Below are 14,363 nucleotides of genomic sequence, written 5' to 3'. Positions count from 1 at the left end.
AAAATGCAAAATTCTCACAGGCAGCAAACCAGAAACTGGGTAAGCTCTTAAAATTCTAACTTTAGAAAAGTGTTAGGGAGAGCAAAACAAAGGTTGGGGCTCTCACATGGGAAAAAGGCAAACCTGAAATAAAGATGAATGAATGTTGAAAAAAAGAATTTGTTTTAAGTTTCTTAAAAAAATTTATTTTTTATTAAAATGGATAAATTTGACACTGCACAAAATTTTAATTTGTTTTTTTTAGCGCCATAACCTTTGTTTAGCAGTCGATACGCTGTTAAATACCCAGTTAAACCTAATTCCTTTGCGTCTAACTTTTAATGGGGTATTTATCGGCGTAATTACTGCGGAGGAGCCAAAGATTTTATCAGTTTCCATGATTTGAGAGATTTCACTGATTGCCGGCAGCCTGTGGATGAGCAGTGAATGACAGACCACAACTTCAGGATTTCCGTGTTAGGTTGCACATGCGCTAAATCCTGACGTTGCGGTCAGTTTCAGAGGCGAAATGACGGCGAACGCTGCCAGTTCGTCGTCATCAGGACCGCAAATTCTGGGCCATAATCAATTATTTGGATATTTTAAAACTGGCTCCACTTGAGGATATAATCTAGACAGTCACTTTACTGCAGTACTGAGTGAGTGCTGCATTGTCAGAAGTGTTATATTGCACTAAAAAATATATACATTAGAAATACTGTATGGTGGGACTCAGGTGTGGTTTGGAACCTATAGACAGTTTCATCTCAAAAATATCCAAATTTGTTTATGGCATTGTTTTGTTTGAAAATCCAGCCACGTGCTAGCATTAACAAGAAAGTCATCATTCATAAGCAGTCCCTCGGAATCGAGGAAGACTTGCTTCCACTCCTGAAGTGAGTTCTTTGGTGGCTGAACAGCCCAATTCGAGAGCCACAGATTAGAATCCTAGACATTGGGGAGAAAAGTCTGAAAATGCTCAAAATACACAACAGGCAGTCAGCAACGGTGGAAATGACAGGTTAAGGTTTGGGGTACATAAATACTCTTTCTTCAGAACTGACTGTATTTCCAACATGTTGTGCTTTGAATTCAGAAGTTTCTGCCTGTGCAGTTTTAGCGTGAGCAGAAGAGTATTTGACACACCGAAGGATTTCCTGTGACCACATCGCAGGTCGTTTGCCTTTCTTTAAAAAAAGAATCTGTTTTGTCCTTCGCGGCGATTCGTGAGCGCTCCCCTGCTGATTGGCTGAGCGCGGCGGCCGGCGGTGATTGGCCGAGGGCTGCGGTTGCTGCGGGAGATGGCGGGCCGGCGGGACCGGACCGTTTGTTATTGGGACCAAATTAAAGCGGCGCTAGCGCCGGCAGGAGCGGGGTCCCGGGGAGCGGTGCGGCGGCTGGGCTCCCGGCTCTGTGTGTGCAGCCGCTCGGAGTTTGTCTACATTTACCAGCAGGGCAGCGGGTCCTTGGAGGTGAGCAGCAACAACAACAACTTGCATCTCCATAGCGCCTCTCACTACCACCGGGACGTCCCAAAGCGCTTTACAGCCAATGAAGTCCTTTTTTTAAGTGTAGGCACAGAAAGATCCCACAAATAGCAACGTGATAATGACCCGGATAATCTGTTTTCTTTTTAAAGTGATGTTTGATTGAGGGATAAATATTGGGCCGAACACCGGGGATAACTCCCCTGCTCCTCTTCGAAATAGGCTCACGGGATCTTTTTAAGTCCACCTGAGAGAGCAGACGGGGCCTCGGTTTATCGTCTCATCTGAAAGATGGCACCTCTGACAGTGCAGCACTCCCTCAGCACTGCACTGGAGTGTCAGCCTAGATATTTGTGCTCCGGTCTCTGGAGTGGTACTTGAGTCCACAAACCTTCTGCCTTGGAGGCGAGGGTGCCACTGAGCCACAGCTCACAGCAACTTTTATTTATATAGCACCTTAAATGTCCCAAGGAGTATTATAAGACAAAACATTTGACACCAAGCCACATGAGGAGAAATTAGGACATGACTAAAAACTTGGTCAAAGAGGTAGGTTTTGAGCAGTATCTTAAAGGACCTCGCTCAGGCCAACATCCCCAGCATCGAAGCACTGACCACACTCGACCAGCTCCGTTGGGCGGGCCACATCGTCCGCATGCCTGATACGAGACTCCCTAAGCAAGTGCTCTACTTGGAACTCCTACACGGCAAGTGAGGCCCAGGCGGGCAGATGAAACGCTTCAAGGACACCCTCAAAGACTCCTTAATAAAATGTAACATCCCCACTGGCACCTGGGAATCCCTGGCCCAAGACCGCCCAAAGTGGAGGAAGAGCATCCGGGAGGGCGCTGAGCACCTCGAGTCTCGTCGCCGAGAGCATGCAGAAACCAAGCGCAGATAGCGGAAGGAGTGTGCGGCAAACCAGACTCTCCACCCACCCTTTCCTTCAACCACTGTCTGTCCCACCTGTGACGGAGTCTGTAATTCCCGTATTGGACTGTACAGTCATCTGAGAACTCACTTTTAGAGTGGAAGCAAGTCTTCCTCGATTTCGAGGGACTGCCTATGATGATGATGAAAGGAGGAAAGAGAGATAGAGCCGTCTTTCGGATGAGACGTTAAACTGTGATTCCGTTTGACCTCTCGGGTGGATGCAAAATATCCCACGGTACTACTTTGAAGAAGCGCAGGGGAGTTATCTGCGGTGTGCTGGCCAATATTTATCCCTTAATTAACATTAAAAGAAGCGCTTTGGGACATCCTGAGGCCATGAAAGGCGCTATATAAATGCAAGTCTTTAAGTACATATTTTTTAAAATCTAGGATGAAAAAAGGCAATTGACCCTTTTGAAGTTTTCCCATTTGCAGCAGTAACTTGCATTTACATTATCTTTAGATAGAAAAATATCCCACGGTAAATGTACCTAAAGTTTGCATCTCAATTACCCTGCCATGCAGATAACTCTGATTACCCATTGTGACTCTGCTTGATACCAGCAGCCCAGCTTGCTCTCTGCCATATGCTGCAAAAAACCCCACCATTTTTAAAATGCTATTTTTCTTCGACTCTTGCTGGTGTAGTTTAACAACAATAATTTGCAGTCATAAAGCATCCTTAATGTAGAACAACGTCCCAAGGAGTTCCACAAAGGCTTAATCAGATATAAATGATCACGACACCAAAGAGGAGATATTCGATGGGGTGACTCATAGCGTGGCCAAAGAGGTAGGTTTTATAGTGGTCCTAAAAGGAGGAGAGAGGGGTTGAGATTCTTGGATAAGCAACGGTGATCAATTTAGCAGTGGGACATCCGCACCCAATCTACACGTGCATTTGGGCCACTGCTAAATTCATTGGGGCATTTTTTAGGCGTTCCAGGTCGCTACAGGCTGTTAGGCCTGTCATCTACATCGGTAAGGGGCCTAACTGCGGTTTTAGAAAAAAATAGGTGCAGGAGTAGGCCATTCGGCCCTTCTAGCCTGCACCGCCATTCAATGAGTTCATGGCTGAACATTCAACTTCAGTACCCCATTCCTGCTTTCTCGCCATACCCCTTGATCCCCCTAGCAGTAAGGACCTCATCTAACTCCTTTTTGAATATATTTAGTGAATTGGCCTCAACAACTTTCTGTGGTAGAGAATTCCACAGGTTCACCACTCTCTGGGTGAAGAAGTTCCTCCGCATCTCGGTCCTAAATGGCTTACCCCTTATCCTTAGACTGTGACCCCTGGTTCTGGACTTCCCCAACATTGGGAACATTCTTCCTGCATCTAACCTGTCTAACCCCGTCAGAATTTTATATGTTTCTATGAGGTCCCCTCTCATTCTTCTGAACTCCAGTGAATACAAGCCCAGTTGATCCAGTCTTTCTTGATAGGTCAGTCCCGCCATCCCGGGAATCAGTCTGGTGAACCTTCGCTGCACTCCCTCAACAGCAAGAATGTCCTTCCTCAGGTTAGGAGACCAAAACTGTACACAATACTCCAGGTGTGGCCTCACCAATGCCCTGTACAACTGTAGCAACACCTCCCTGCCCCTGTACTCAAATCCCCTTGCTATGAAGGCCAACATGCCATTTGCTTTCTTAACCGCCTGCTGCACCTGCATGCCAACCTTCAATGACTGATGTACCATGACACCCAGGTCTCTTTGCACCTCCCCTTTTCCTAATCTGTCACCATTCAGATAATAGTCTGTCTCTCTGTTTTTACCACCAAAGTGGATAACCTCACATTTATCCACATTATACTTCATCTGCCATGCATTTGCCCACTCACCTAACCTATCCAAGTCGCTCTGCAGCCTCACAGCATCCTCCTCGCAGCTCACACTGCCACCCAACTTAGTGTCATCCGCAAATTTGGAGATACTACATTTAATCCCCTCATCTAAATCATTAATGTACAGTGTAAACAGCTGGGGCCCCAGCACAGAACCTTGCGGTACCCCACTAGTCACTGCCTGCCATTCTGAAAAGTACCCATTTACTCCTACTCTTTGCTTCCTGTCTGACAACCAGTTCTCAATCCATGTCAGTACACTACCCCCAATCCCATGTGCTCTAACTTTGCACATCAATCTCTTGTGTGGGACCTTGTCGAACGCCTTCTGAAAGTCCAAATATACCACATCAACTGGTTCTCCCTTATCCACTCTACTGGAAACATCCTCAAAAAATTCCAGAAGATTTGTCAAGCATGATTTCCCTTTCACAAATCCATGCTGACTTGGACCTATCATGTCACCTCTTTCCAAGTGCACTGCTATGACATCCTTAATAATTGATTCCATCATTTTACCCACTACCGATGTCAGGCTGACCGGTCTATAATTCCCTGTTTTCTCTCTCCCTCCTTTTTTAAAAAGTGGGGTTACATTGGCTACCCTCCACTCCATAGGAACTGATCCAGAGTCAATGGAATGTTGGAAAATGACTGTCAACGCATCCACTATTTCCAAGGCCACCTCCTTAAGTACTCTGGGATGCAGTCCATCAGGCCCTGGGGATTTATCGGCCTTCAATCCCATCAATTTCCCCAACACAATTTCCCGGCTAATAAGGATTTCCCTCAGTTCCTCCTCCTTACTAGACCCCCCGACCCCTTTTATAACCGGAAGGTTGTTCGTGTCCTCCTTCGTGAATACCGAACCAAAGTACTTGTTCAATTGGTCCGCCATTTCTTTGTTCCCCGTTATGACTTCCCCTGATTCTGACTGCAGGGGACCTACATTTGTCTTTACTAACCTTTTTCTCTTTACATATCTATAGAAACTTTTGCAATCCGTCTTAATGTTCCCTGCAAGCTTCTTCTCATACTCCATTTTCCCTGCCCTAATCAAACCCTTTGTCCTCCTCTGCTGAGTTCTAAATTTCTCCCAGTCCCCAGGTTCGCTGCTATTTCTGGCCAATTTGTATGCCACTTCCTTGGCTTTAATACTATCCCTGATTTCCCTTGATAGCCACGGTTGAGCCACCTTCCCTTTTTTATTTCTATGCCAGACAGGAATGTACAATTGTTGTAGTTCATCCATGCGGTCTCTAAATGTCTGCCATTGCCCATCCACAGTCAACCCCTTAAGTATCATTCGCCAATCCATCTCAGACAATTCACGCCTCGTACCTTCAAAGTTAGCCTTCTTTAAGTTCTGGACCATGGTCTCTGAATTAACTGTTTCATTCTCCATCCTAATGCAGAATTCCACCATATTATGGTCACTCTTCCCCAAGGGGCCTCGCACAACGAGATTGCTAATTAATCCTTTCTCATTACATAACACCCAGTCTAAGATGGCCTCCCCCCTAGTTGGTTCCTCGACATATTGGTCTAAAAAACCATCCCTTATGCACTCCAGAAAATCCTCCTCCACCGTATTGCTTCCAGTTTGGTTAGCCCAATCTATGTGCATATTAAAGTCACCCATTATAACTGCTGCACCTTTATTGCACGCACCCCTAATTTCCTGTTTGATGCCCTCCCCAACATCACTACTACTGTTTGGAGGTCTGTACACAACTCCCACTAACGTTTTTTGCCCTTTGGTGTTCTGCAGCTCTACCCATATAGATTCCACATCATCCAAGCTAATGTCCTTCCTAACTATTGCCTTAATCTCCTCCTTAACCAGCAATGCTACCCCACCTCCTTTTCCTTTTATTCTATCCTTCCTGAATGTTGAATACCCCTGGATGTTGAGTTCCCAGCCCTGCTCATCCTGGAGCCACGTCTCCGTAATCCCAATCACATCATATTTGTTAACATCTATTTGCACAGTTAATTCATCCACCTTATTGCGGATACTCCTTGCATTAAGACACAAAGCCTTTAGGCTTGTTTTTTTAACACCCTCTGTCCTTTTAGAATTTTGCTGTACAATGGCCCTTTTTGTTCTTTGCCTTGGGTTTCTCTGCCCTCCACTTTTCCTCATCTCCTTTCTGTCTTTTGTTTTTGCCTCCTTTTTGTTTCCCTCTATCTCCCTGCATTGGTTCCCATCCCCCTGCCATATTAGTTTAACTCCTCCCCAACAGCACTAGCAAACACTCCCCCGAGGACATTGGTTCCGATTCTGCCCAGGTGCAGACCGTCCGGATTGTACTGGTCCCACCTCCCCCAGAACCGGTTCCAATGCCCCAGGAATTTGAATCCCTCCCTGCTGCACCATTGCTCAAGCCACGTATTCATCTGAGCTATCCTGCGATTCCTACTCTGACTAGCACGTGGCACTGGTAGCAATCCCGAGATTACTACTTTTGAGGTCCTACTTTTTAATTTAGCTCCTAGCTCCTTAAATTCATTTCGTAGGAACTCATCCCTTTTTTTACCTATGTCATTGGTACCAACGTGCACCACGACAACTGGCTGTTCTCCCTCCCTTTTTAGAATGTCCTCCACCCGCTCCGAGACATCCTTGACCCTTGCACCAGGGAGGCAACATACCATCCTGGAGTCTCGGTTGCGGCCGTGCTGAACTTGTTCGGCGATGAGTGAAGCAGGACCTGGGCCTTTGCCCCTGTGGCTCCCAATGAAAGATTTTCTTGTTTTTTAAAAAAAAAATCAGAAATTCAAGAGTGTTCCCTGACTGCGCAGTCCTTGCGATCGGCTCCACTCTTGTTGCTGCTCCAACGCCCCTTCCGAGACTTGCTTTTGGTCTGCTCCCAGCGAGGCATGCGGCCTAATTTTCACCTTGGTAAAATGCACGAACTGCCTGTGGAGGCGTGACGCATGACAGTAGTTCATTCAAAAAATGTTAATGATTATCTAGAGTTCTTACTCCTGAACGTTCTGCAGTAACTTCTGAAGGTGTGCTTAAACAGGTTGAACCGCTCTTATCCGACACCCTCGGGAGCTGGCCTGTGCCGGATAAGGGATTTTGCCGGACGAGGGGCGGTCATGTTAAATTGGATGGTACATGTACTGAGCATGGGGATATTGGGGCTGGGAGTGCAGCAGAGAGATCATTAGAGGGAGGGGTGGATCGCGAGGTCAGGCCAGCGATTGCGGGAGTCGACAGCGAGGAAGGACTTCAATTTGTTCATGCCAGAGCGGCCGGCAATGGTGCCAGATGAAGGGTGGTACCGGAGAAGGGAGGTTTAACCTGTATATACATTGAGTGAGAACAGGATTAGGGTTGGCTGTGATACCCACCTTAATAAATGGTCTGCTGACATTCACTGTTTGGGCTCGTGGATGAAGTATTGAGTCAGCTGTAGCTCAGTGGGTAGCACTCTCGCCTCTGAGTCAGAAAGTCATGGGTTCAGTCCCATTCCAGGCTTGAGCACAAATATCTAGGCTGACGCTTTGGTGCAGTACTAAGGGAGTTCTACGCTGTCAGGGGTGCCGTCTTTCGGATGAGACGTTAAACCAAGGCCCCGTCTGCCCCCTCAGGTGAACAGAAAAGATCCCATGGCACTATTTCGAAGAACAGCAGAGGAGTTGTCCCTCGCCAATATTTATCCCTCAACCAACATCCGTAAAAACTAATCATCTTGTCATTTATGTCATTGCTGTTTGTGGGACTGTGGCTCTCGTATTGGATTGTTCAGCCACCTAAGGACTCGTTTTAAGAGTGGAAGCAAGTCTTCCTCGATTCCGAGGGACTGCCTGTGATGATGATGAGTTTGTGGGACCTTGTGTGGAAATTGGATGCTGCGTTTCCTACATTACAACAGTACTTCAAAAAGTACTTCATTGGCTGTAAAGGACTTTGGGACATCCTGAAGTCATTTAAGGTGTTATATAAATGCAAGATTGTTGGATAATTGGGATTTAGTTAAGTAAAAATGAAGGAAAACATTTTGCAGGGCTACGGGGAAAGGGCGAGGGAGTGGGACTGGGTGAAGTGCTTTTGCAGAGAGCCGGCAAGGACTCGATGGGCCGAATGGCCTTCTATGCTGTAACCATTCTATGATTCTATTGTTTTTTTTCTTGTCACTTGGGCAAGATGGAGGTAATAAAGACTTGCATTTATATAGCGCCTTTCACAACCTCAGAATGTTCCAAGGCACTTTACAGCCAATGAAGTAGTTTTGAAGTGTAGTTACTGTTATAATGTAGGAAACACGGCAGCCAATTTGTGCACAGCAAGCTCCCACAAACAGCAATGTGATAATGACCAGATAATCTGTATTTTTGTAATGTCGATTGAGGAATAAATAATGGCCAGGAGACCAGGGATACCTCCCCTGCTCTTCTTCAAAACAGTGCCATGGGATCTTTACATCCACCTGAGAGCAGATAGGGCCTCGGTTCAAAGTTTCCTCCGAAAGACGGCACCTCCGACAGTGGGGCACTCCCTCAGCACTGCACTGGAGTGTCAGCCGAGATTTTTGCGCTCAAGTCTCTGGAGTGGGACTTGAACCCACAACCTTCAGACCCACCAGAGATGAGAATGCTACCCACTGAGCCACAGCTGACAGGTGCTGGTCCTTGAGGAATTGTTCCCCAACAGGATTCTGCAGCTGGAGGAGGGGAGAGAAGAAAATTGCCGAGGTTTAAAAATGTTTACTTTGTCTTCTGCATTCCTAGATTGTGTACAGATGCCCCAGCCCTGTGTGGCATGTGGCAATGGACAGGAGGAGTGAGCGGCTGTTTGTGCTGTGTGCCGGTAGTGGAATATATAGCATACTTTTAAATCCGAAGAGTAGGTAAGATTCATTCGATGTAATATTGTACTACTTAAGTGGTAATAGATATACATATATAATACATTGTCAAACAGGGGAGCTGAACGAGGCAGAACACAATTGTTTTTGAGCACATCACAAAGGTGATATATTCCTTGTTTTTTGCATTATTGTAGTAAATTAGGAATATTGTGATTCTAGAATTGTCCGTAAAATAAAAATACATAGAAGCTCCCGTATTCCTTCGTATCAGTCAATCAATTAAATCCCCAAATTATGTGATTTCATAAGCTGCAATTCTTTCGTTAAAGGTTCAGCCTTTGGAGGCTGTCATTTGCCATTATTCATCATGACATTCCTGCCAATGAAACAAGGCTGAAAAGCTAAGAGATTAAGTTTCTGTATATTATTATACAGCTTAATGCACTGCTACAGATCAGTAATTAACTTTGGGTTTGAGTTGAGCTGTTGCAGATGATGGTATTGTTCAATGTGCTGGTGTTTGTCAGTGCCTTCGGTTCTGTATGTTATCCTCTGTATAATATGCAGTGTGTTACATCATGGTTATCTGCTACCAATTCCATTCCTGTAGTTTTGCGATGACGACAGACACTTAGCACTTTAGTGATTGTGTCAAAAAATATCATTGAACACTGCTAAATATATTGTGAAAAATAATGGCTGAGGGGGAGAGATTGAAAATATTCTCACTTCAGGGTTTGACTGACAAATCACTCACGAGCCTTGTTCTCTCAATTTGATATTCAAGCCTCTTGAGACTATTTTATTGAACACACTCTCTGAGAAATGGGTGTATTCATTCCATTAGATAATTAAAAAATAATAGTTACAAATGTGTTAGCGCTCCTCGCGCCTGCTGTGCAACTGTTGGTCTCCAGCCACCAGCAGCTTGAGAACTTTTCCATGGTCGCACGGTGACTGGTGTGAATGTGTGACAGATTAACTTTTGTGTCTGTCACCCCAGCTGATCTGGAATCAGGAAAGAATTATTTTTTCAAGCGAATGAGGATATATTAAAATTACGTGGAAGAGAAAAAAACTAACCAGAGGTGACGTGAGGAAAAACATTTTTACACCATGAGTGGTTAGGATTTGGAATGCATTGCCTGATAGGGTAGTGGAAACAAATTCGCTGGTGACTTTCAAATGGGAATGGGAAAAATACTTGAAGGAGACAGGATTGCAGGGATATGGGGAAACAGCGGGGGAGTGGAACTGACTGGATTGCTCTTCGAAAGGGCCAGCATAGACACGATGGGCTGAATGGCAGCCACCTTTGCTGTACTATTCTATGATTGTAAGTTCATTTTGAAATATGCTTGCCCAAACTAAACCACAGCACCTACCCCCGTGCCTGTGGTTGAATCCATTCTAATTCCACAACAACTTTGCAATCTCATAAAGGGACCTTCATGTTGAGCCAGAGTGTTTTCAGTCAAACAGTGAGGCTATCGGGGATTTAATGATATTGAAACATTCTCAGGAGATACGTTCTATCCAGGGCCACTATCAAACCAGTCATTCCTGAGACAAAAGTTATTAGTCTGCTGGGAAGTGTACTGTTCCGGTACTTGACATGTATCACTGGATGCTGTTATGAGTTCTACAACAAACACGTGCAGCATAACTATGTGTGAGCTGAATCCAGTGAAATACACAGCAGGGTTTTCATCCATGAAAATAGTTGCTGACCAAAATTATTGTATTTTTGTCAGTGATGAAAACTCTGACTAAATTTCTGTATGGACTGTAAATAAAATGAGACTAAAATTTGCAATGTGACTAAACTAAAAGTAAAATTATTAAAGCAACATTGGTCATTACACCAGAACCAGATGCTGGAAATGGACAGCTGAATATAGCCTTGGTTGTCACTCAAACCCAGTTTATTATTTCTCAACATTTGTGACCTCGGCAATTGTCTGAGAAGTGAAACAAAAATTATACTTTGAGAAAAATGTTTTAAAATTCTGTAGACAGATGAAAATATGGAAAAGAAAAACACAATTTCTGACTTTAAAGACTGAAATATGACTAACATTCTTGAACAAAGGTTTTGAGTAACATTAGCATGAAGACAATAGATTGAATAAGATTGAAATTTGAGCTAAAGAGACCGAGGAAAACTAAAATGAATTTTAACATGAAAACCCGTCCTGTACATACACCGTTCTGTTGTATGTCGGAGGAGTATTTTCTGCTCTTAATAAAACCTGTGCCATAAAATATTTAACAGCTGCAGCCTGATAGCTGTAACCCTGCAGCTACCTTCAAACAGGAATCTCAGTCTAGACTGACATTAATGTCCAGACATCCCCGAGGGGGTCTGGTTCTCAGTATCAACTCGATCACCTGAGGGAGGAAAGAAGAATGGAGGGGTGGTGGGGGGCGGGGGGGGATTTACTTCATCCACCGAGCATATTTCCCATCTGGTTGACAAAGGATCTGTATCTGTTTGAAACCTGATTGGTAAAGGGAAGAAAATCAAAATAAATCTAAATGTTTGTTAGCAGCTGAAAGTGCCAGCTGATTTTCCATGCTTTCCACTTGTTGCCGGTTCCAAAGCTGGGCACGTTGTAGGATGGGATTGGGCGGTGGGTGAGGTCATGGGCAAATCTTTACTGATTATGAAATTCATAGAAAACCCAAGTACATCATAGTAAGGGCAAGTAATTTGTTAGCACTCAGATACTTGTAATATCTCAACGCATGTAACTGGAATTCTTGTTAGGGGTACGGTAGCATAGTGGTTATGTTACTGGACGAGTAATCCAGAGGCCTGGACTAATGATCCAGAGACTTGAGTTCAAATCCCACCATGGCAGCCAGGGAATTTAAATTCAGTTAATTAAATAAAATCTGGAATAAAAAGCTAATGTTAGTAATGGTGACCTTGAAACTATTGGATTGTCGTTTTAAAAACCTATCTGGTTCACTAATGTCCTTCAGGGAAGGAAATCTGCCATCCTTACCCAGTCTGGTCTCTGTGACTCCAGACCCACAGCAATGTGAACTCGTAACTGTCCTCTGAAATGGCCGAGCAAGCCCTCAAATGTAACAAACCGCTACAAAGACTGCAGCGGTTCAAGAAGACGGCTCACTGCCACCTTCTCAAGAGCAATTGGGGATGGGCAATAAATGCTGACTTTGCCAGCTACACCCACATCCTGTGAACAAATAAAAAAAAATTCTGCATGTTGGCTGTTAACATAGAAAATAGGTGCAGGAGTAGGCCATTCGGCCCTTCAAGCCTGCACCACCATTCAATAAGATCATGGCTGATCATTCACCTCAGTACCCCATTCCTGCTTTCTCTCCAAACCCCTTGATCCCTTTAGCCGTAAGGGCCACATCTAACTCCCTCTTGAATATATCCAGTGAACTGGCATCTACAACTCTCTGTGGTAGGGAATTCCACAGGTTAACAACTCTCTGAGTGAAGAAGTTTTGCCTCATCTCAGTCCCAAATGGCTTACCCCTTATCCTTAGACTGTGTCCCCTGGTTCTGGACTTCCCCAACATCGGGAACATGTTTCTATGAGATCCCCTCTCATCCTTCTAAACTCCAGTGAATACAGGCCCAGTTGATCCAGTCTCTCCTCATATGTCAGTCCTGCCATCCCGGGAATCAGTCTGGTGAACCTTCGCTGCACTCCCTCAATAGCAAGAACGTCCTTCCTCAGATTAGGAGACCAAAACTGAACACAATATTCCAGATGAGGCCTCACTAAGGCCCTGTACAACTGCAGTAAGACCTCCCTGCTCCTATACTCAAATCCCCTAACTATGAAGGCCATCATACCATTTGCCGCCTTAACCGCTTGCTGAACCTGCATGGCAACTTTCAATGACTGATGTACCATGACGCCCAGGTCTCGCTGCACCTCCCCTTTTCCTAATCTGCCACCATTCAGATAATCTGCCTTCATGTTTTTGCCACCAAAGTGGATAACCTCACATTTATCCACATTATACTGCACCTGCCACGCGTTTGCCCACTCACCTAACCTGTCCAAGTCACCCTGCAGCCTTTTAGCGTCCTCCTCACAGCTCACACCACCACCCAGCTTAGTGTCATCTGCAAACTTAGAGATAGTATACTCAATTCCCTCATCCAAATCATTAATGTATATTGTAAATAGCTGGGGTCCCAGCATTGAGCCCTGCGGTACCTCACTAGTCACTGCCTGCCATTCTGAAAAGAACCTGTTTATCCCAACTCTCTGCTTCCTGTCTGCCAACCAGTTCTCTATCCACATCAGTACATTACCCCCAATACCATGTGCTTTAATTTTGCACACTAATCTCTTGTGTGGGACCTTGTAAAAAGCCTTTTGAAAGTCCAAATACACCACATCCATTGGTTCTCCCTTGTCCACTCTACCAGTTACATCCTCAAAAAATTCTAGAAGATTTGTCAAGCAGGATTTCCCTTTGATAAATCCATGCTGACTTGGACCGATCCCGTCACTGCTTTCCAAATGTGCTGCTATTTCATCTTTAATAATTGATTCCAACATTTTCTCCACTACTGATGTCAGGTTAACCGGTCTATAATTACCCGTTTTACCCGTTGATCCAGATCCGAGCCCATTATCTCTAGAACACTTTCGTTCCCTCTTGCTCCTCAGTCTCCTCACGCCCCCCCCCCCCCCCAATGTTATCGATTGATGCCCCTTGAGTACTTAGCCGACTATAATCACTACCCCAACCCGTCACTAATCCTCTGCTTTCCTACTCCCCCACTGCTGATACAGGCTCAAATTCCCTATGCTGAACTCCCCTCTCGGCATTCTCCAAAGGGCCCAACGAGGAACCCATCACTGCCCCCTTATGAGCAGCAACCCCAGTTGTCCCATCCTCCTCTCCGACCGTCTCATCCACAATGTACCCACAGGAGCTTATCTTGCCAACCGCTCCATCCTGCTCAACCCTCGCACTGCCACCCCCTTAGATTCTGCCAGTGGATCAGTCATCGCCTCGCTATGCACTTCCCTCCAGAATGTCGATTTACTTGTTAATAAGGCCCTTGCTATCCACAAACCTATTGTGGGTGATTGCATTGACATCCTTTATTTGACTGTAACTTGGTTCACGGGAGGTGACACCTTGCCTCTTACTGAAGCCTCACTGGCTAACTTTCTGCCACCTGTCCCACTCAAACCACAGTGGTGGTGTTGTGGTCCTTATCACCACATCATACCTTCATCTCCCTCTCCACTCCTCTGGTACTATCTCCTCCTTTGAGCACCT

General features: G+C 45.2%; 1 protein-coding gene across 1 annotated transcript in view; it reads left to right on the top strand.

Moving 5' to 3' along the window:
• Window positions 1–1,275: 1,275 nt before the first annotated feature.
• Window positions 1,276–14,363, top strand: part of faap100 (FA core complex associated protein 100) — a 35,899-nt gene continuing 22,811 nt past the window's right edge. The window contains exons 1-2 of the mRNA XM_070858211.1: window positions 1,276–1,451; window positions 8,992–9,110. Of these exons, the coding sequence (XP_070714312.1) occupies window positions 1,281–1,451; window positions 8,992–9,110 (290 nt within the window). The 5' untranslated portion in view covers window positions 1,276–1,280. The remainder of the gene's footprint in view (window positions 1,452–8,991; window positions 9,111–14,363) is intronic.

Source organism: Pristiophorus japonicus, chromosome 16 (assembly GCF_044704955.1).
Source record: "Pristiophorus japonicus isolate sPriJap1 chromosome 16, sPriJap1.hap1, whole genome shotgun sequence".
In the NCBI taxonomy this organism is placed as follows: domain Eukaryota; kingdom Metazoa; phylum Chordata; class Chondrichthyes; family Pristiophoridae; genus Pristiophorus; species Pristiophorus japonicus.
This window is presented reverse-complemented; position numbering and strand designations above follow the sequence as displayed.